We start from the raw sequence: 20,300 nt of genomic DNA, 5'->3' as shown, positions 1-20,300 counted from the left end.
CCCACCTGGTTGTCATTTGCCGTGCAGCACAGTCCCTATGGAACATCTTTCATCTGATGTACTAAGGATGAGGCATTGTTGTTGTTGTTGTTTTTTTTAAGATTTTATTTATTTATGTGTCAGAGAGAGAGCGCTCTTAAACAGGGGGAGTGGCAGGCAGAGGGAGAAGCAGGATCCCCACTGAGCAAGGAGCCCCATGCAGAACTAAAGGCAGACACTTCACCAACTGAGCCACCCAGGAGCACCTGTTCTTTTTTTTTTTTTTTTTTAAGATTTATTTATTTACTTGAGAAAGAGAGCACACATGAACAAAGGGTGGGGTGGGGGAGAGAGAGAGAGAGAAGCAGACTCCCTGCTGAACACAGAGCCCAACTCAGGGTTCAATCCCATGACCCTGAGATCATGACCTGAGCCAAAATCAGGAATCAGAGGGTTAATCAACTGAGCCATCTAGGTGCCCCAACGGTTGTTCTTTGTTCTTTTCTTTCCTTTTCTTTTTTTCCCCCAAGGCTTGTAGTCTTTATAGTCATCATATGTTTCAGTTCTGCAAGACTGAATGTTTTATTTTTGCACATCAGTTTTAACAAACCAGAGGGCCTGCATCATCACTGGGAAAGTTAAGTACCTTGTCCAGGTCATATCCTTAGTGATCGGCGAGGGGACCTAAATTCAAGTCTGATTCCAGTTCTGTTGTTTAACCATTTCCATATTTGAAGAAGCTGCATTGAAGATCTTTAGGGTCCTATTCAGCTTAGAAATGTCACCTTTTGAACATATAAATATAAGCATTTTTCTCACTTAATTTGGTATCAACCTATAGCTCATGATATGTAGTAAATCTCTGTGTTTCCATTAATATGACCACTGCTATTAAAGTGCTTTATGGAAAACAATAAGAGAAATAACTTTGTATATTTCTAGTGGAGAACATGATATTAATCTCCAGTAACCTCTAATAAGAGCTGTAGCAATACTCATCAAAGATGTCTGCAATGGACTTTCATCAACAACGGGATAGTTCACTATCACTAGCAACCAAATTACGTAAAGGTCTTCTATGGGTTTCTTCTTGAGTATCCTCAACTTCACTGAGTTCTTCATACACAATCACATCTCTTTAAAAATGTCTTTTTGGGGGCGCCTGGGTGGCTCAGTGGGTTAAAGTCTCTGCCTTCCGCTCAGGTCATGGTCCCAGGGTCCTGGGATCGAGCCCTGCATTGGGCTCTCTGCTCAGCAGGGAGCCTGCTTCCCTTCCTCTCTCTCTGCCTGCCTCTCTGCCTACTTGTGATCTCTGTCAAATAAATAAATAAATAAATAATCTTTTTTAAAAAATGTCTTTATGCTGCAGTCTTTGATTGCATTCTTTCCAGCTTTACCGAGGTATAACTGACAAAATTGTAAGGTGTTTGAAGTGTACAATGTGATTATTTGGTATACATACACATAGTGAAAGTATTCCTCTTCCATTGAGTTAACACATCCATCATCTCATAAATTTACTTATACGGATTCATTTATTTTTTGTTGGGAACATTTGAGTTCCCCTCTCTTAACAAATTTCAGTTAGACAACACACCATTATAAACTAGAACCACATTATTATGCATTAGATCCCTGACCTTGCTCATCTTAAAACGTTTTTACCTCCGTACCAACCTACACTTCTTATTCCTACATCCTTGTCTGATCTCTCTCCCCAGTGAGTATGAAGACTTTGAATAAGACACTTAACCTTTCTGGTGATCAATATCTTCATTACAAAATTAAGAAGGTTAAATTCTTAGAGTATTATTTTTGAGGAGTTTAAAAATATTTTAAAAAGGGATCACGTGTCTAAAGATGTATTTCACTCTTCCCTTCAAAGAGGGAACCAACAAGATGGTCAGCCTCATTCAAAGAGAATTAGGGAGTGCCAAGTCTTTACAGTGGCTGAAAGAATGCTTGAACAAGATTGCTAACATAGATAGGAAATTGGTTAATATACTACAACACAAGAAAGTTGTGACTTTGGGGTTTATCTTTTCTATGGGACAAAAATCATTCACACCTCTATGGGACAAAACTCATTTATTATTACTATCAGTTTTCCACACATTAAGATCTACCCTTACAGAGATGTACAATACCTGTATACTAAAAATAATATAAATATATTTTAAATAACTGATAAGTCATTTTAAATAATTAAATGTTTAAATAAATAATTAAAAAATACCAGGTCAAAGAAGGTGACCATTCCTAGAGAATCAGAGGTTCCCCAGGAGCGCATGCTAAACAAATCCCAGCAGGAGACTGAAAGAGCAAACAGTAAGCCCTTCACTTATTTCCAGGTTTCGAATAATTTTTCTTAACAGATCTAAGAGTCCTCTGAGTCCTTAGGACCAACGAATTTTAAATGAGTGTTTAAAGTGAACTAAAGGAAAATTGCTGCTTCTCTGCTTAATCAACTGTCATCTACTACATGCATTTTGTTTATGTTGTACAAAACCACTATTTCTGCAGGCAAGAAAACTGAATGTTTTCACGCGTTTCATATTTTCATTGGGAAGTAATTAAATTCAGTCTGCTCACTTATTAATTTTGTTTACATTTTAACTTTCTTCCCTTTTGAAGTCTTTGTTGAAAATACCCTCATGTGATCTGTCTTATTTGTGGAGACGAGGTTTATATTTCTTTATTTTTAATAACTTATTGATTCCCCCCTCCATTATAAAAATACATAGAAACATAGAAATTTTTGGAAGATAGAAAATACAAAGAAAATTAGCCAGAGATAACCACTTTGAGAAATGTATTTTTAGCAGGTGAGAATTTTAGTTACCAGGTCTAGTGTGTGGGAACTGGAGCCATGACCCCACTCCCCTTGCTTGTTGGATGCCACTAACACTGACCTTTTTTTTTTTTTTTTTTTTAAGATTTTATTTATCTATGTGACAGAGAGATGGTGAGAGAGGGAACACAGGCAGGGGGAGTGGGAGAGGGAGAAGCAGGTTTCCCACACAGCGGGGAGCCCGACGTGGAGCTTGATCCCAGAACTCTGGGATCATGACCTGAGCCTAAGGCAGACACTTAACTGACTTAGCCACCCAGCCGCCCTGACACTGATCATCTTTCAGTGCCTCTTCCCTGATTTGCTTCTTCTCACCTTTGCACACAACTGTTTCCTCTGCCTGGCTTACTCTTCTCCTCTCTCTGCCCTCTTCATTCCTACTCATCTTTCAGATTTCATTGCTTTACTTCCTCAGAAATACCTTCCTTGACCCACTCCTCCTTCCCCCAGACGAGGTGAAATTCTCTTATTATGGACTTTCCTAGCATTGCCTATATGTCCTTGTTAGCGCTTGCTACCCACACAATTTAACATTTGTTTCTGTGATTATTTGACTAATTAATATCTGTCTCCTGCAATATACTATTTGCTTCACAAGGGCAGGGTCTCTGCTTGGTTTTGCTCACCACTTTCCCTTTAGTCCATAGCTGATCTTCAATCATATTTTGAGTTGAATATAATATGGCCCGTGTCCCCACATGTTGGAGCTGCAAGGAACATTAACCTGAGGCTATCGCTAAGATTTCCTCCCTACTCCACAGAATCATCCAGGAAACTGAGACTTGGGAGGAGCCAGGGAACTGGACTATGGGGTTATTGTCTTTTTGTCATGGCTCCTCATTGAGCAGTGATGTTCAGATATACTTGTGTCTCACTTGCTTAGGCAAGGCTGCCCCAGGGAGACTGCCTGCCACTGACAGGAGGTTCCCATCTTGCTACCCACTGGCTGGACAAAGTGCCAAGAAAGGGACTCTTCTCTACTCTCCCGTCCTTCACACTCCAGTCCCCACCTGCTTTTCTGACTCTGAGGAAACTTCAATTTCCTCTTAGATCCAGCTGCTTTCTCCTTTCTTATTGTAGGAACTAACCTCCATCTTCTCCTGACCTGGGAAGAATCCTCTTCCATAGGCCTTTAGAAGCCGGTTTTTGTGGAGCAGGATTAGGGAAAGATGCTAATACTAATTAGGTGGGGTTTTTTTTTGTTTTTTGTTTTTTTAGTTACACTGTTATAAAGCTATGTGTACTTTGAAGCAAAATTGGGGCTGTATTGTCTATCCTCTCCTATAATTCATTTTCTCAATTTACTGAATTGTGCTTCCCTGTATTTTCAAATATTGAGAGCATGATTGAGAATGCAGAATTCCCTAGGAAGTTGTCGCCTAATTTATTTAACATGGCCCTTGATGGTGGGACATTCCCCATTCCTTAGTGCAGCAGGTAAAATTCTTTGTGCCTACTTCTAGCCTTGTCTTCTGCTGATGGGCCTCTCATTCTGCTCTACTGTCACACCAAATCATACTGCCCCAAGACATACCATGCTTTTTCACCTCCATCCTCCATCCCTCAACTCCCCGGGTTTCCTCAGCTGGAGTCCTTTTTTTTTTTTTTTCCCCCTGGCAGAGTCCTACTTATTCTTCAAACTGGTGCCATCTTCCCTTAATGCTTTCCTTGGTGCACTAACCCAGTCTTAGCACCCTTCCTCTGGGCTCCTAAAGCATCTGCATCATGCCACTATTGTGGCACTAGTCACATTTTCTTGGACTTACCTTCTGTGAATGCTTCAGTCCCCTCTGCTAGATTTTAAAGTCTTTGAGGGCAGAAAGCTTGGCACATAGAGATGTTCCAAAAGATAAGTTGAAGAGACATAGACTGCAGCAAGCACTTTTCCCTATTGTTTCACTTGTTTGGGATATTTACAGCTTTCCAGGGTAGCTTTCAATTTACCTGTTCTGGAATTGCCCTTTGTTTCACTCGGTAATGGGGATTTCTAACATTCTTCATCTAATAAATGCCAGGATGCCCAATCCCCATGATGCTGATAAATATGTTGGCCTTTTTATTTCTTTTGCTATGTAGGCTACAGTTGTAACTGTTTCTTTTACTTTGAGCAAACTTAGATGAGTGTCCCTGGTTTCATGGATCCTGGCGTAACTCCATTCTCCAGCTCCTTTTTTTTCCAGACTCTGTCCTTTTCTGTCAAATATCCATACTCTTCCTAAAAATAACGAGTCTTTCCCTCAATACGTTCTTATATAAATGCCACAAAACTTATTACGTCTTGTCCTGTTTGTAAAACAATTCAATAAACTATATTTATCAGATGCTACCTCTCTCCTAGAATTGAGATTTCTCTATATATATATATTTTTTTTTTTTTAATTCAAGTTCTATGGCTAAATATCTAGTTCCTCAAGTTCATGCTAATCATTTTGAATTTAATCTGTTTCATGTTGTTTGCAGTATAAATTTGAGATTGTATTTGCCTTGAAGACAAAGGACTACACCAAGGATAGATAGCATTTCTTTTCTATTTAATACAATGTTGACACAGATGCTTGATAAATAGTGCATTAAATCTAGGTTAAGATAGTTTTTAAACAGCAATATTAAGTGCTTTTACCATAGACAGATTTAGTTTCATTTTATAATAAATATCTTTGGTTGTAAGACTTGCTTGGAGGAGGACATGTGGTCACCCCACCACAGGTGAACTAAAATTAAGAGAACATTAGTGTTAGCCAAGTGGGGAAATGGTTGTAGTTTGGGCTGGGGTGATGGAGGTGGTGAGAAGTGGAAGGATTTGAGAAACTGAACTGTGATGGATTAGCTATAGGGGAGTGTGTGTGTGTGTGTCTGTGTGTCTGCGTGTAGTATGCCGAATGCAAAAGTTCATGGCTTGAATAACTGACAGATGGAGTTCATGTTTCCTACTTTTGGACATACTTACCTTTCTTGGTTACAATCAGACTCCAATTCTTCTTTCCCCTGTTTACTCTCAGTTCACCATGATTGGATTGGGGTTTTCTTGAACACCTTCAACATTTAAAGACAATTATTTGGGACATGCCATATCTTCAAATGGGTGCTCTTTCCTATTCTAATGCTTTCTAATTTCATTTTTAGAAAGAAACCTAGTGGAAAAAAGTGGTGACTGAGGGTTTCACAGGATAATGGAAAACCCCACCCTGAGGTAGGCAAACTGCCTCCCAAAAAGGCAAGTTGTGGTTGCCACCGCCAATTATTTGTACATGAATAATAACAAAAGGTAATTTTCAGGAAAGGTCAAATGTGAAATTGTAATTTATAAATTAAAAGTTGAAAAGTCGTGGGGCACCTGGGTGGCTCAGTCGTTAAGCATCTGCCTTTGGCTCAGGTCATAATCCCAGGGTCCTGGGATCAAGCCCCGCATCTGGCTTCCAGCTCGCTGGGAAGCCTGCTTCTCCCTCTCCTGCTCTCCCTGCTCGTGTTCTCTCGCTCTTAGTCAAATAAATGAATAAATTCTTTTTCTTTTTAAAGATTTTATTTATTTATTTGACAGACAGAGATCACAAGTAGTCAGAGAGGCAGGGAGAGAGAGGGGGCGAAGCAGACTCCCCGCTGAGCAGAGAGCCCGATGCGGGGCTCGATTCCAGGACCCTGGGATCATGACCTGAGCCGAAGGCAGAGGCTTTAACCCACTGAGCCACCCAGGCACCCCAATAAATGAATAAATTCTTAAAAAAAAAAAGTTGAAAAGTCGTAAAAGAATAGGCATTTTGGCACCCTCTACTCTCCCTGTTGATTCGAAAATCTCTTAAATTCCTCCGGTAAAATCTGAAACTGCCCTCCTTCCCAGACAAGGTAAAGGCAAGAAGAGTCTGGAAGAAAAGGCAGACCACTCTATAATGACTAGTGGCAAGTTTAATAAGCAACGGAATTCAACAGGAGGCTTGTCTTGGGCAGCCACAAGACAGCGATCTCTGCACCCACCTGCTAGAATCTTGAGTTTATGCAGAGGCCTTACGGGAATTTCAGCTACAAAACTGTCCTGGTGCTTGCAGTATCACATTACGCTGTCAAGGCAATGTCCTTCAAGTGGCTGCCAGTACAGGAACAGGGTCAGAAGATACATTTCAAGGACAGGGGAAAGGGAGCTTCTCTGCCTGGGGATTGATTACCCGTGGTCACATCCTCTCCACAACCTTCTCCAACACTCCCTACGCTTAACTTCGGTGACACTGATTCTGTTTAAATGGAAATTATGCTGAGCCTAGATAACCTGAAGCGGGACTAGGGAAGGCACATGGCTTCCTCCTGTGGAACTCAGGATAGAGAAAGCCTCACGCTCTTGCCGCCGGGGAATGCCTGCAGACCACATCCACAGACGCGGCGACGGTCCCGGAAGAAGCAGGGAAGAGCGCGCGCCGACTGCTTGGGCCCGCCTCCGGAAGGAACTGCACTGGACTTCTGCGGCCCCCTGTTCGCTCCTGGTACTTCCGCTCTAGCCTCCATTCGGCCAGCCGCTCGGGAGGCCACGCCCATTTCACCGCTTCTCCGCCCAGTCTCTTCCTGGCCACGACGGCAGCATGGCGGGTAAGGAATTGCGGGCAGAGCTGGAGCAGCGGCTCGGCGCTCTGGCCATCCATACTGAGGTTGTGGAGCACCCGGAGGTAAGGCGCTTCTGCGGGGACAGCCCTGCCGGAGGGGTGGGCTCCGCTGCGGCGGCTCTCGGGCGGGGCGGTGAAGACCAGAGGCCCCAGCGGTAAGGTGCCGCAGAAATGTCGGTTCTAGGATGTTTCCCGGGATCCAGAGCGCAAAAGGGACACGGTAGGAGTATCAAAAGCCTTTCGGGACTGTGTTGTTACTGTGAGAAAACTTAACGTTTTCCTCTTGGAGCTATTTGGTCACATTTCGAGAACTTCTTTATGTTAAACTGGTGTGTAAAGCTGGGTCCGTGTGTTTTTATGGTGTAGATATCAGACAGTAAACCGTCTCTGTAGCGTCATCGATTTATCCAGACATCGTGCATATAACAGGACACCAACCTTAGAAAGTTTGGAAAGAACATGATTTCGTTATTTGACGTGAGGATTTGCAAACATTTCACGGAGCCAGTGTAACTTGAATGGTGCAGGAGCATAGGGACATAGCTTGAGGGTAACAGCTAATGATCGTAGTTAAACATGGTGATCTTCAAAGGGTAGGAAAATACCTTAAAAATCTTCAGCTTCACCAATTTAACATCAAAACGGTATCATTTTCTCTGAGCTTCTTCCCTCCTATATAGTACTTTCCCCCTTCCTTACCTGTGCATATTGCCACTCTTCTGATGTTACTAGTCCAGGTCTGGTTCCCTGCCCGTGATCTCACCCTTATTGTGGTTATATATTTGTAAAGTGGAGGTTGTTACCTGGTTTGGATGTAATGGAATGCTAAGGAATAGGAATCTGGGCTGCTATAGATTCTCAGTACCAAAAGTTTAAAGAAAACAAAACAAAAAAACACTTTAGGAGTGCTTGGCCAGCACATTGTAAAAGATAACTGGCCCAAGAGGTCTCCAGATGAGGGATTGAAATGGCAAGGTGTGTTATTTCATAATGGGCTGGGAATGGGTCCCTACCAGTGACATCCACGGCATTGGGTGCTCCCTAACCTTGCTGTTTTCACCTAGCAAGCAGAGTATGTGTACATGCATATTTTTGAAGTTTTCATTTTATTTTTTACAGGTGTTTACAGTTGAAGAAATGATGCCTCATGTCCAGCATTTGAAAGGAGCACACAGTAAGAATTTATTTCTTAAAGACAAGAAGAAAAAAAGCTATTGGCTGGTGACAGTTCTTCATGATAGACAAATTAATTTAAATGATCTTGCCAAGCAGTTAGGTGTTGGGAGTGGAAATCTTCGGTTTGCTGATGAAACAGCCATGCTAGAAAAACTAAAAGTTGGCCAAGGCTGTGCCACACCTTTGGCACTCTTCTGTGATGACGGAGATGTGAAATTTGTTCTGGATTCAGCTTTTTTGGAAGGTGGACATGAAAAGGTGTACTTTCATCCAATGACCAATGCTGCAACCATGGGATTGAGCCCTGAAGACTTTATCACATTTGTGAAGAAGACAGGACATGATCCCATAATACTAAATTTTGATAAAAACAACTAATTGGGCTGATACTTAGAATACATCTATTTCTGAAAGCTGTTTTTCTTACTTGTAATTTATAAAAAGCATTAAAATTGATAAGAATATTTAGCACCTTGATTTGGTGATGAAATCATTTTAGGGAGGAACGTTTCGTCTAAAAGGAGCAGAGTTTTGTTTTGTTTTAAGTAATCTCTACACCCAAGGTAGGGTTCAGATTTACAACTTTGAGATCCAGGGTCACAAGTGCTACTGACTGAGCTGGCCAGGTGCCCTATAAAAAGGAGCTGCTTTTAAAAAGATACATTGAAGTAGTTTTAGTCAGTTCAGAGGGTCCACTTCCCATCCCCCATGAGCACTACTCATTACAGGAATGCCTTCAACAATTGAGAGTATATTAACAATAAAACTAAGGCTAGTTAAGATTAACTATCTTACGTCTTCTTTAGGGTGTTTACTTGAAAAACACAACTTGCAAAAAAACAGCATATATAAAATTACACATATATTGTACATATAGAGAAAAAGGAACATATATTAAATTGTTGATAGTGGTTATCTTTGGGGAATGAGGATTAGGGAAAGATTTGTTTAATCTTTCTGAGAGGTTAGAAATGTGAATATACTTGGAAAATTTGTGTTCTGTACGTTATATTAAATTTTACTCATCCCCCCTTCAGTTAGGGCATCTGAAACAGTGTAAGAACTCATGATTATGTATTGTCAGTTCTATATAAGCTAGTTCAAAATTGTGGAGTGATAAACTTTTTTGCTTAAATTAAAACCTTCATTAGTTGAAGGTCTGAGGTGGACTATATTACAAAAGTAGTCGAGATCTTGTCATGAAAATTCTCATATTTGCCTATGGTGCAATCAAATGGGATAGTCATGACGTACCCATAGTACTAAGTTTGGCCACTCAAAAGTAACTTCCACCTGGTAGTGATAGTGTAACCAGATTGTTGCTAAGAGGCAAAATAAGTAAAAATGTCATTTCTTGGTATATAGGATTAGAAACTCCAAGTCTACTCATGGCAGAATTTCTATAAAGGGTTACTTTAAGGGCACCTGGGTGGCTTAGTTAAGCATCTGCCTTCAGCTCAGGTCATGGTCCCAGAGTCCTGGGATGGAGCCTGGCATCACACCGGACTCCCTGCTCATAGGGAAGTCTGCTTTTCCCACTCCCACTCCCCCTGCTTGTGTTCGCTCTCTCACTGTGTCTCTCTGTCAAATAAATAAAATCTTAAAAAAAAGAAAAAGATGTGGAGTTAGTAAATATTTCCATAAATGATACCTTATTCTAAGGTGCCATGTTACCTTTTACCTGCTGTTTACTACATCTCTAAGAGGAAATTTTAGACTGCTTTGCACATAAAATAAAGGTTTAATGAATAGAAACCAAAGACTGAGGACAGTAGATAGTGCCCTTCCCATCTTATAGTGAAAACAGGCTCAGAAAGACTAACCTGCCCCAGAATACACAACTGGTTGCCTCTCTAACATTCTGCCTCCCCAAAATCAATAAATGAAAATGAAAGACACTGCTTTGTGCAATATATTACTGTATTTAAACCTATGTGAGGATTGACAGAACTGGTAAGATTCCATTCTTTTCCCAAACCTCCAATACTCATCCCTAAAAGATCTAGAATCATCTAAACAAGATTATGGGTTATGTCTGAAAAAAGGTTTTCCAGGGCAAAGGGAAAAGAAAGAATACTTAGCTAAATTATATGTTATAATTTTTAAAATGATTATTAACCACTTGTTATAAAAATCACCTCTTTTATTTTTAGATCAGTTTAAGTGAATGTTAAACCAACTTAATTTTTTAAGGAGTAATAAAGTCTAAAATGAAAAATAGTGAAATGTTTTTAAAAACATAAATCCAACCAATGATGGTTTGTTACAAACTGGCTTCCTGTGGCTGATAATGGGTATTACCAAGTAATAATCATTGCCATTCAACTCCAAATCCCTCAGTAGTATTACTTTTAAAGGAAATGTTACAGCTTTTATATTATTTGATTTGGTATTTAATAACAATTATAAGTACAATGGCAAACATTGAAAGAGAACCCTTAGTAGAAAAGAAAAAGACAGTTTAAAATCAGGTTTTGTTAAAGGGTGTTATAAGTGCAACTTTATCCATAAGCATTCCTTTTAAGGCATTTTCATTGTCCAAATATCTCAACATGTACATCAAGGTTTATATCACAAAATGGGCTCCTTTTGTATTACTCATTCAAGGCTTAAAGAAAAAATACATCTCAGGACGAAGTGTAGCAGAAAAGAAAAACACAAAAACTCACTTTCCTCATAAATGTAACTTAAAGTACAAAGTTATTTAGCATACATTATTACTCCTCATTGTAATTCCAGATTTGGTACAGCATCTTTTTCACTTCCTGACATAAACTGTTAAGACAGTGCAGGCTGTAATACTGCATTTGTGAGGTGGTTGCAATTCTGTAATATGCACAGTGATTTTTTAATAGGCTCTTACCATGCCTTGCATGAAAGGTGCTACATACAAACCTGTTACATGAACTCTTTGGTAACCACCAGTTTAAAAACGTGGACCAAACCTTTCCACATGGCCAGATCTGAAGCACTTTATTGGAGTTCTTTGTGGAAGCTTATTACCCTGTATATTAAATCTTCAGTTTCTTGGGAGGGGGGTTAGCTGTTGATTTAGAAGATAGCCAGATAAAAGCATGTCAGGCCCCAGTCAGGAAAGTGGCCCCAGTAAGTTTCTAGGTAGCCATACTACTTTGTTTGGCAGAAGCAGTTTATCTAAGGGAAAGGAGTGACTTCCTACTAAATTTGCTTCTGAATCTTTTGGAGAAAGTAAAATATTCATGAGGTTATTACCTAGTCCTTTCTTGACATGGTATGAAAAAGGTAATGAATATAATTGAGAATATTCCTACTTTTACAGTCTTAAGTGTTCCCCCTTGGTTGTCTCTAACTGCACTTTCTCAGGGTCAGCCTCATCAGACCCAGTACTATATAGGCTGCCCCTGAGCATGTTCGATGTGAAGCAATAACGTGCTGCTTAAGTCAATAGGTTCTCTATTTTAGGACATTAGTGTTCTGGAGAGGTCAAGCTGTGGTATGATTCACCCTCACCGGGCCACTTCCTACTCATTAAATTCCAACTTTCAGTAATTGTACTGGGATGTGTCCTAGTTGTGCAAATTAGATGCTAGTTAATATAAATCTAAGTTACCCACTTACTGTATTTAGCTAAAACATAACTTCTATATTTACTTTCAATTTATCCACCTAAGAATGAATTTACATTTTTTACATGCAAGTATCTCTAGACTGCCATGATGCCCATTATCAGTTTGATTCTTGAATCTAGGGAGTCATGATGGAGAGAGATGTTTCAAAGTCTAGAGAATAAGTTTTAAATAAGTCTGTTGTGCAATAGTTGTATTTTAGTAAGAATCCTTTGTATTTACATTTACATAGCACCTTTCATCCAAGAGTTTAAAAGTTATTTAATTTTACAGCATTATTTGGTGGCAAAACACAAGTTAATGGTGGCATTAAGTAAGTCCAAGTTCTCTAAATTCCTTTTTAATTTCTGGTCAACTATACATGCTGTATTTCTTTTCGTTAAGTCTTTCTGAAAGTAGACTATGAACACAATACTGCTAACTGGCCTACCAAAAGAGGGGGAGGGAAGGTTGGGAAGGGAGAGACACACAGTTCTCATGGCTACTAGGTTAGTGATGAAACACATAGTTCCTAAACCACACTATGAATATGGAATTATTCCAGAAAGATTTTTAGAGCTGGTAATGAGAGCCTAAGAAGTATACTGTTAAAATAAAAAAGTCATTATCTTTCTCATTTCAGATCTTTAAGATTATGCTGATATTTATGTTAAATAATGAATTTGCATTAATAAGTATCAATGCATTTTTGATTTCATAAGAAAATAAACTGTGATATAAAATTGGAGCTACAAAAAAACGGATGTTTCCCTGGGTTAACTAAATCTACTTTTTTTGTGCTTCTTTCAAATGTTTAAGGTAACAAATGCATACAAATATTTCAAAAGTACCAATAACAGTTACCAACTTTAATGTATTATTATAAAGGACAAAAACAGAAAAGTTCTTATTATTATGTGATAACCTTAAAAATAAATGAGTTCCTGGCAAAATGTAGATCATAGTAAATTATTTACATTTTTTTTTTTTTGCCATAAGAAAACTTCTTAAGCAACAGTCAGCTCTCATGTTAAAAAAACAAACACACATACATAACCCAATACTAAAGAAGGGAAATGAATTTAAAACACAACAGCATTATCTTGGGAATGCAATTTGCTGGAAAACCACCTTACTAAAAAAGTTTCAGAAAAACACTTTTTAATTACCTTGGATCCACGTATGAATGCTTAGTGTTGCTTAAAGGGTAATACAGAAAGATTAATATTACTGTAAATTTTTATAGCTCCTATTTTTCAGATTTATCTTTATAAACTGAATTTCTTTTGCAGTGCATCAAAATAATTGGTTAAAAAAAAAAAGAAAGGATACCAACACATGCAGTCTGCTAACCAAGTAAGGCTCTGACATGCCAAAACAATGTTCTCTGTATCTTGATATATAGTACATTCCACAACATACTACAGCATTTAATTTAGATTTACACAACTAAATATAAATGGCTAGATTTTGGCTAATACTTAGCAGAAGCATTAAGCAAACATGGATAAATTCATAAACAAATGACGAAAGAAGTAGATTGTTCTTGGAGTACTTCTTGGAACCTTAAAACACTTGGTCCTTAGTGAGAGAACATCCTTTATTCAGTAGATCTTATCAATACAATGTATAGTAAGTCCTAAAACCTTCTAAAAATTTTGGCAGTTGACTCCAGTAGTGCTCCTTGATTCAAGGAAGGAATGAAGGTTTTTTATTTCTTGCCTGCTCTAGTCACGAAGGATTGTTTAAAGTCTCCTTAAAGATTTTTAAAATGATTCCTATAGTTGGGTGTCTTGTTACTTCAGAAATAAAGGCTTCACACTGAGAAACTGAAGGACACTTTTCTCTCTGTATTTAGTTGGAAGGTAGAAAGAAGAAAGAAAATGTAAGAAAAGCTTGAAGATAAGAGAGAGATATAAAAATCAGAGCAGCCACTATAAGAACAACATGCACCAGATATGTCTTCTACAGGAAGGAGAGTGACAGAAAGCCAGAGACAACTTTTCTTCAAGTGGCTCTTCATACAAAAGGTATTTAATTTATTGTTTATTCTCAATTATCAAAAACACTGTGGGAAAGTTGTATTCCTACCAAAAAAAAAAAAAAAGGGCTTCAAATTAAAAAAGGAATTCCTAAAACATTATTCACGAGTAAAATTAAATTTAAATTAAGAAAAAAAGAAAACTATTTAAAGGTTTGTTTCCTGCACTGACAGGCAAAAACTTACAGCAATCAATAAATCTTGCTTGACTAGTAAGTAGGACAGAAAATCATGAAATAAGCAAGCAATATTTACATCTGTTAATGCAATGTGCACTTGTTCTTATAAGTAACATGGTTAGTTTGTATAAATGAGACTAATCTCATTTACATTTTAAGCAAGAAACTCACCACTTGGCCCACATGGCATGTAGTGGGTAATAGAATTAGGAGCTTTGCTGCTCCCTAGACCTGCTTTTTGAATTTCTGCTTTCTTGTACTTTGTCCACATCTGCAGGAGAAAAGCATTTCATATTATTTAATCAAATGTTAAACATAATATAATTCATGAAGTTATGAAACTAACGAGCTCTTGTTGAAGGAGAAAGAATCTAACTCTGGGAAATTTATTAATCTAACAGACATCTTATTACTTAAAGACTGATTATTGCATTTTAAAAGCCAGAAATAATATGTCCTTTTAGTAGCGTCAGGTAGTTACTTACTATGTTTATTTACTAAATGGTCACAAATAGTTTTAAAGAAAAAATAACCTTGCATGCAACCAAAGAAACATCCACAATGAAGTATTTGTTTCATTTACTGAGAAAAATTTTGTAATATGCCTACTTTCACTGTTAACAGCTAAAACTGCTTTGGTCACAGGGGACCCAATGCCTAACAATGTGTTTTTGATGTCACACAAATAATAAGGGTATGAGTTCTAGAAACCCAGGGCAGAAATGTGAATGCTACTCAGTTTCATCTAAAATCAGGGTACTGAATCTCAAAAGTTTTCCAAATATTCCTTTATGAAATCGTAGGATATTTATGGAGATGTCTTAGAGGAAAAAAGTACAGCTGCTCAACTGAGTCAGAGTTGGTTAATCTTATCTTTAAAAACAATAAGTTAAAATACTACTGCATCTTTGTAAGACTTACAGCAAGCAGTATGTTGATTTTTTAAAGTTTAGAGAACACTGGCTGTATGTGATTTCTAAGGTTCTCCCATGCTAAAAATTTGGTTCCAAGGGCTATGAAGAAACATAAGGAAGAAACTGGTATTTTCCAAACTTTAAAAAGCTATGACTCCATAGCTGGTGATAGTCTCTGGAGGAAGTCTAGCCTGTATTCTCACAGACAATCCCCAAGACACACGGACATGGTATGGATCTGTCTTACATGCACAGTGTATATGTTCCTTTTGAAAATAGGTTATACTATAAACTGTAGCCATTTGTATTAGAAATACTGCTTTCCTGAAAGTCTAATTTTATAAAATAACCAGACAGTTTTAATATAATAGCACAAGATTTCTCTACATTTTGCATAAATAAATTTAATATTTTAAATTTAAAGTGTATGGCCAGATCATTAATATTTAAAGAGTTGAAATGGTTATGAAATACCTCTTGACTCAAAGTGGTAAGAAAGTAACATGAGTTATTACATTTTAATCATATGTGGCCCCTATCTAATTTCACTTATATTTACCATTAAGTTTTATTACTAGGTTTTAAAAAAAGAAGAGATGCCAAAACCATTTTTAATGTTAGGACTGACAGCGAAACAACTGACAATAAAACAGATAGATGTATTCATGGAAAAAATATATTGGGTGGCACTAAAAAAATATGAAAAATTTCTGATTGTGCTTATGTGATTATCTGCACAGAATCATTTTTAGTAATAGCTGGCTGTGAGAAAAGCAGCATAATCAAAGATAAAAATGGAGAGGGCCTAGCCCCCTCAATGATCTTCTGTAAGTCCCAGAGAATGGCTTAATTTAAAAGATAGAAATTTCATTAAGCAAAGATTCTCTGTGGAGTCTGTTTCCTTTGGCTCAATTAATAACAGTAATAATTTAATGCAAAAACATGTATAGAATAATGATTTCCTCCCCATTTAGAAAGTTACATTTCAAAGCATTCCTTTCCAGATGGCAGGCTGAGTTATTAGCAGTAATATTTAGGATGAATCAAAATGACAAAAACATTCCAGAGACAGAGCTAAGATCTACTCCTCCAGAAGTAAGTGAATCAGGGTTATGGCTTTGTTTTGTTTTAATTCTGGGAGTCAGATATTCAAGTTTAGCTGATTCTTCTGTAAAAGTGCTATGACCACAGCAAGATAATTTTTAAAGTTGATGACACTGGAGTCAGACTTAGAAAATATTTCATCTTATATAGTTATTTTTTTAGCTAAAATTTTCTGTTTGTAATTCTAAAATTTGTTCCACTAAAAACACACCTGTTTATTTCAATTCTAATGCTATTTTAGCACAATGTACTCATTTAAAAAGCTGTTTTAAGGACAGACACATGTAATTTAATAAATAGATTACAGAAGCAACAATCTTCACTATTTTGTAAACTTACTACCTTTTTTGAAAAGAAGTAAAAATGCAAACTTCCAACACATTGAGTATGATTTGATTTATTTCTCTTTAACTCTATATAAAAAAAAGAACTGGCAAATCTAATGTATTAACTGATTCCAAGTAAAAAAGTCATCTTGAAGGAAAGATGGTACTTGAGTTCTTACATGTATCAGATGAAGAAAATGAAGAAATAACTAATACAAATGCTCCTAGTCACTGTATAAGTAACATGTAAATCTGATGGGGTTTTTAAAGAATTACACTAATTTATGAGTATCACCAAGGTTTTAAATCTGAACAATTTTATAAATATGGGCAGTAGTTAATATTTGCTACAGAAAGTGTTAATGGAGTTATGACTATTTCCTCAAAAATAAAATGGCAAGACAGGAGACACAGTTAAATGGCAAAAGAAAATGACATCTTTTTTACATAGTTTCCTTAACACTGTACATGTGCAACAGGAAGTACACATTCCGGGGGAAGAAAGGAGTGAAGAGTTAAGGAGGAAGAGAGGGAGGGAAGGGGAGCAAAAAAGGAGGAAGGGAGAAAATAAGCATTCTTTTTTTGGGAGCAACAAAGTAAACATGACTTGGAAATGCCTTCTTGGTAATTATAGCATGCAACTATTTTAATATGCTTCCAGGTATCAAAGTAACAATCTCGTATCAAGTGACAAGAAACGTGAAAGAGAAGCATGTATTGTTAAGGTTTTCAAAGTCATGCAGAAAATGTACAATGCAATTAATACTTCATGCAGGCTTTGGTGTGGTTACACATTCGTATTTATACACATGCCATCATGTACAAGTGAATACTATGCCACAATTTAAAATAAAAACATAAGCCTAGCCAAATTATACTTTTCAACAGCAGCTCTTCAAATCAGATTAGAGAAGCACAGTGCATATCAAGTAACATCAGCATGATATTGTGCAGTTTTGATCAAACACAACCATATTCATACCAAACAGTCTGATTATCCTCAGAAACCAACAATGTAGCTTCTGTGTCATCAGGATAGAAGCATGCAGGAGTGATAAGATTATGGCTATCTGTAGAAGTCTGTGGGTTACTGTTACTAGGGTTCTGATAATCAGAAAACTGTTCGTTATCTTTCTTTGCAGCTCTATCCAAAGAGGCAGAAGCCTGGTCAGTTACTCTGGTGATTGGCCTGGGAGGTAACCCACTTATGTTACTAACTAGTTCTGTATTCAGGGATAAAAATGGCTGAGATGGACGAGCCACAGTAAATGACTCCACACTACCTTCAGCTGATATTCCAAATGCATTCTTAGATGTATTAACAATGGCAAAAGTTTGGTTTAGAAAATGTGACTTCTCTGTTCTTGAGTTTCTAGTCTGGGTATATAGAGACTTGGGCTTATCCGTAGCTAAATCATTTTGTACATGAGAACCTACAGCATGGGCTGGACTGTGAAGTGTATGAGAGGACCACTGGTGTAAAAGGTACTCACTAGATGCTGCAGTGATGCTGCTATCAGCAGTAGCTGGTGGTGAATCAACTGATATAGGTAGTCTACTGTCCTTGGTCAAAAAATCGTGGATGCTTGTCCTTCGAGTAGTTCCTTCAGCAGTAGAGATCACACTGCTTGCACGAGGTAAAGTGGCATAAGGATTACTATCTTTTGATTGTCGTGACAGAGAAGTTTCTTTTACTAATTTTATCTTTCCTTGAGTGGCTAGTGTAGGTTTTCCTGGAGAGCTAATGAAGTAGGCATCTTCAGTCTTGCGAGGACTGGGTCTCACAAATTGTTCAGGCTTACTTGTCCGTCTATCGTGGAAGTCTCCTGGGGTTTTTCCACTTACTGACCTAGCCAGACCACAGCTAACTGGTTTGTTTTTTCCCAAAAAGTCAGAAGATACAGACAAACTTTTCATTACTTCATCTAAAAGATTCTCTTGACTTGAGGATTTTATCTGTTAAAAAAGATATCACAACAGATTAGTGAATGCAGCCAAGCCTTTACTTTCCTGATATATTAGACTGTATGATATAAAATTGCTAAGCAGCCCTTAACTTAAAAAGAAGCTCTATAGTTCAGTCACAGAAACTTAACTTGCAGTGTCTATCTAAATTCAGGTCCTACTACTAGATAAAACTAACCTGTATTGAGGTAAGCTTGTTGCTTTCTTCCAAAAACTGTTGTAGAGTAACAACTTCACTTCCAGGGGAACCAGTTTTGATCTTGTGATGTGCTCGACTCTCTAATAATTCAGGCATTTTGTGCTGGAGCATTGGACTTGATCTGGTCTGTCTCTTCAAGTACTGGATTGGACTGCTACCACTGCTGGACCAAGCCTCATGATCATGAAGCAGGCTAAACTCTCCACTGCTGTGGCTCTGTGGCCTGCTTTGGATATTAACTGCACCTGCTTTTGGAGTAAATGGTGTGTTAAGGGTTCGGTAACAGAAATGAGATTAAAACTATGTAAGTAATAATATTTGTTGACTGGATTCTGATGAATAGCTAAACTGACTTTCAAGCTTTATTTAGAAATGCATAGTAAACTGTGTTCATCTTTCATCAGTCTAACAGTATACTCTAATCTCATTTTGATAAATATTTTAAGTTCTACAAAGGCAAATAATTTGCTTCCACCACTACACTCAGAGCCAAACTACAAAGCAGGCTACTCAATACATTTGCCGAATGAGTGAATAAAAAAATAAGTAAATAATACATTTTTAAAAACTCAGGTTCAAGTAACTGTAAAACACCTCAATATTTAGAACAAAAGATGATTACACAAATTTAAAATAATTTCAGAATGTTAAAACCAGAATACAAATTCAGAAGTTAAAAATTCTAATTCTTTGTCTATGAAATCTTCATTCCGTACTTGAAGGTTTCTCTATTCACATTCTGAATGAATAATCTTAAATAATTTTTTTCAAATTTAAATAGCAGGCATATAAAGGAAATTCAATGGAGATATGATAGTTATTTAGCAAGTTCTAGTAAAAATATAAAATAAAATACGTTTTGTATTTTATTCTTTAATGTCTGAATCATCTGACTGTTCCTGCTTTCCACTGTTAGTATGTGGCTATATAGCCGTAAAAGATTCAACTGAGGTTCAGCAACTGTACGGAATGCAAATTACTAGTTCTGGGAAAAAGCTCTCTATGTTTAATGCTATTCCTTATGTGGATTCTAACTGATAGCAAACTGTATACATACAGTATCAAGATGGAAAATACAACTTTCCATGGTTCCCTAATCATACAGAGTAAAGTGGGTCATTAAAGAACTTGGCTCAGGTTATATAATATTTTACAAAAGGAAGATTTTCTTAAATTTTCAAATCAGAAAAGAAATTACTTCATATTTTCAGACTAAATTTTTCTACTGAGCGTTAAGAACATGATTATTTAAGTTAAAAAAAAAATCCTTTCTTAAGATCAGATATTTCAGCCCACTGCAACAGAGTTATAGCATTAATGATAAAATTACAGCTGAGACAAAATAATTTTATAACACAAAAAGCAACAGAACACATGCATTCCTATAATCTGACAA

General features: G+C 37.3%; 2 protein-coding genes and 1 long non-coding RNA gene across 9 annotated transcripts in view; 1 reads left to right on the top strand and 2 right to left on the bottom strand.

The window, feature by feature from the left end:
• Positions 1–5,340: 5,340 nt before the first annotated feature.
• On the bottom strand, positions 5,341–6,955 carry LOC116879493. The gene is made up of 3 exons (XR_004385045.1): positions 6,800–6,955; positions 5,778–5,863; positions 5,341–5,541 (listed from the first exon to the last, which is right to left on the bottom strand). It is a non-coding gene; the product is annotated as an uncharacterized LOC116879493 (long non-coding RNA).
• A 398-nt stretch (positions 6,956–7,353) lies between these two features.
• LOC116879492 (prolyl-tRNA synthetase associated domain-containing protein 1) lies at positions 7,354–9,063 on the top strand. Its single transcript, XM_032877749.1, has 2 exons — positions 7,354–7,479; positions 8,536–9,063. The coding sequence occupies exons 1-2, from the start codon at positions 7,396–7,398 to the stop codon at positions 8,968–8,970; spliced, it is 519 nt and encodes a 172-aa protein (XP_032733640.1). The 5' UTR covers positions 7,354–7,395; the 3' UTR covers positions 8,971–9,063.
• Positions 9,064–11,392: 2,329 nt separating this feature from the next.
• Positions 11,393–20,300, bottom strand: part of CCDC88A (coiled-coil domain containing 88A) — a 121,776-nt gene continuing 112,868 nt past the window's right edge. For 4 of the 7 annotated variants that reach the window (XM_032877741.1, XM_032877743.1, XM_032877742.1 and 1 more), the window contains 2 exons: positions 18,884–19,152; positions 17,359–18,696 (listed from right to left, as the gene is read on the bottom strand). In XM_032877741.1, the coding sequence (XP_032733632.1) occupies positions 17,701–18,696; positions 18,884–19,152 (1,265 nt within the window). In that variant the 3' untranslated portion in view covers positions 17,359–17,700. Of the gene's footprint in view, positions 14,025–14,567; positions 14,668–17,358; positions 18,697–18,883; positions 19,153–20,300 lie in introns of those variants that run through there. The other 3 variants (XM_032877745.1, XM_032877746.1, XM_032877748.1) reach the window with 1 other exon arrangement.

This window comes from Lontra canadensis, unplaced genomic scaffold, assembly GCF_010015895.1.
Source record: "Lontra canadensis isolate GAN:19392208 unplaced genomic scaffold, GSC_riverotter_1.0 scaffold61, whole genome shotgun sequence".
In the NCBI taxonomy this organism is placed as follows: Eukaryota; Metazoa; Chordata; class Mammalia; order Carnivora; family Mustelidae; genus Lontra; species Lontra canadensis.
Note: the sequence above shows the minus strand (reverse complement) of the source record. Positions and strands in the feature narration are given on the sequence as shown.

Coding starts and splice junctions, on each gene's coding strand:
- LOC116879492 (XM_032877749.1), top strand. CDS start 7,396: ATGGCGGGTAAGGAATTGCGGGCAGAGCTGGAGCAGCGGCTCGGCGCT. Junction 7,480..8,535: donor AGGTTGTGGAGCACCCGGAG/GTAAGGCGCTTC, acceptor TATTTTTTACAG/GTGTTTACAGTTGAAGAAAT.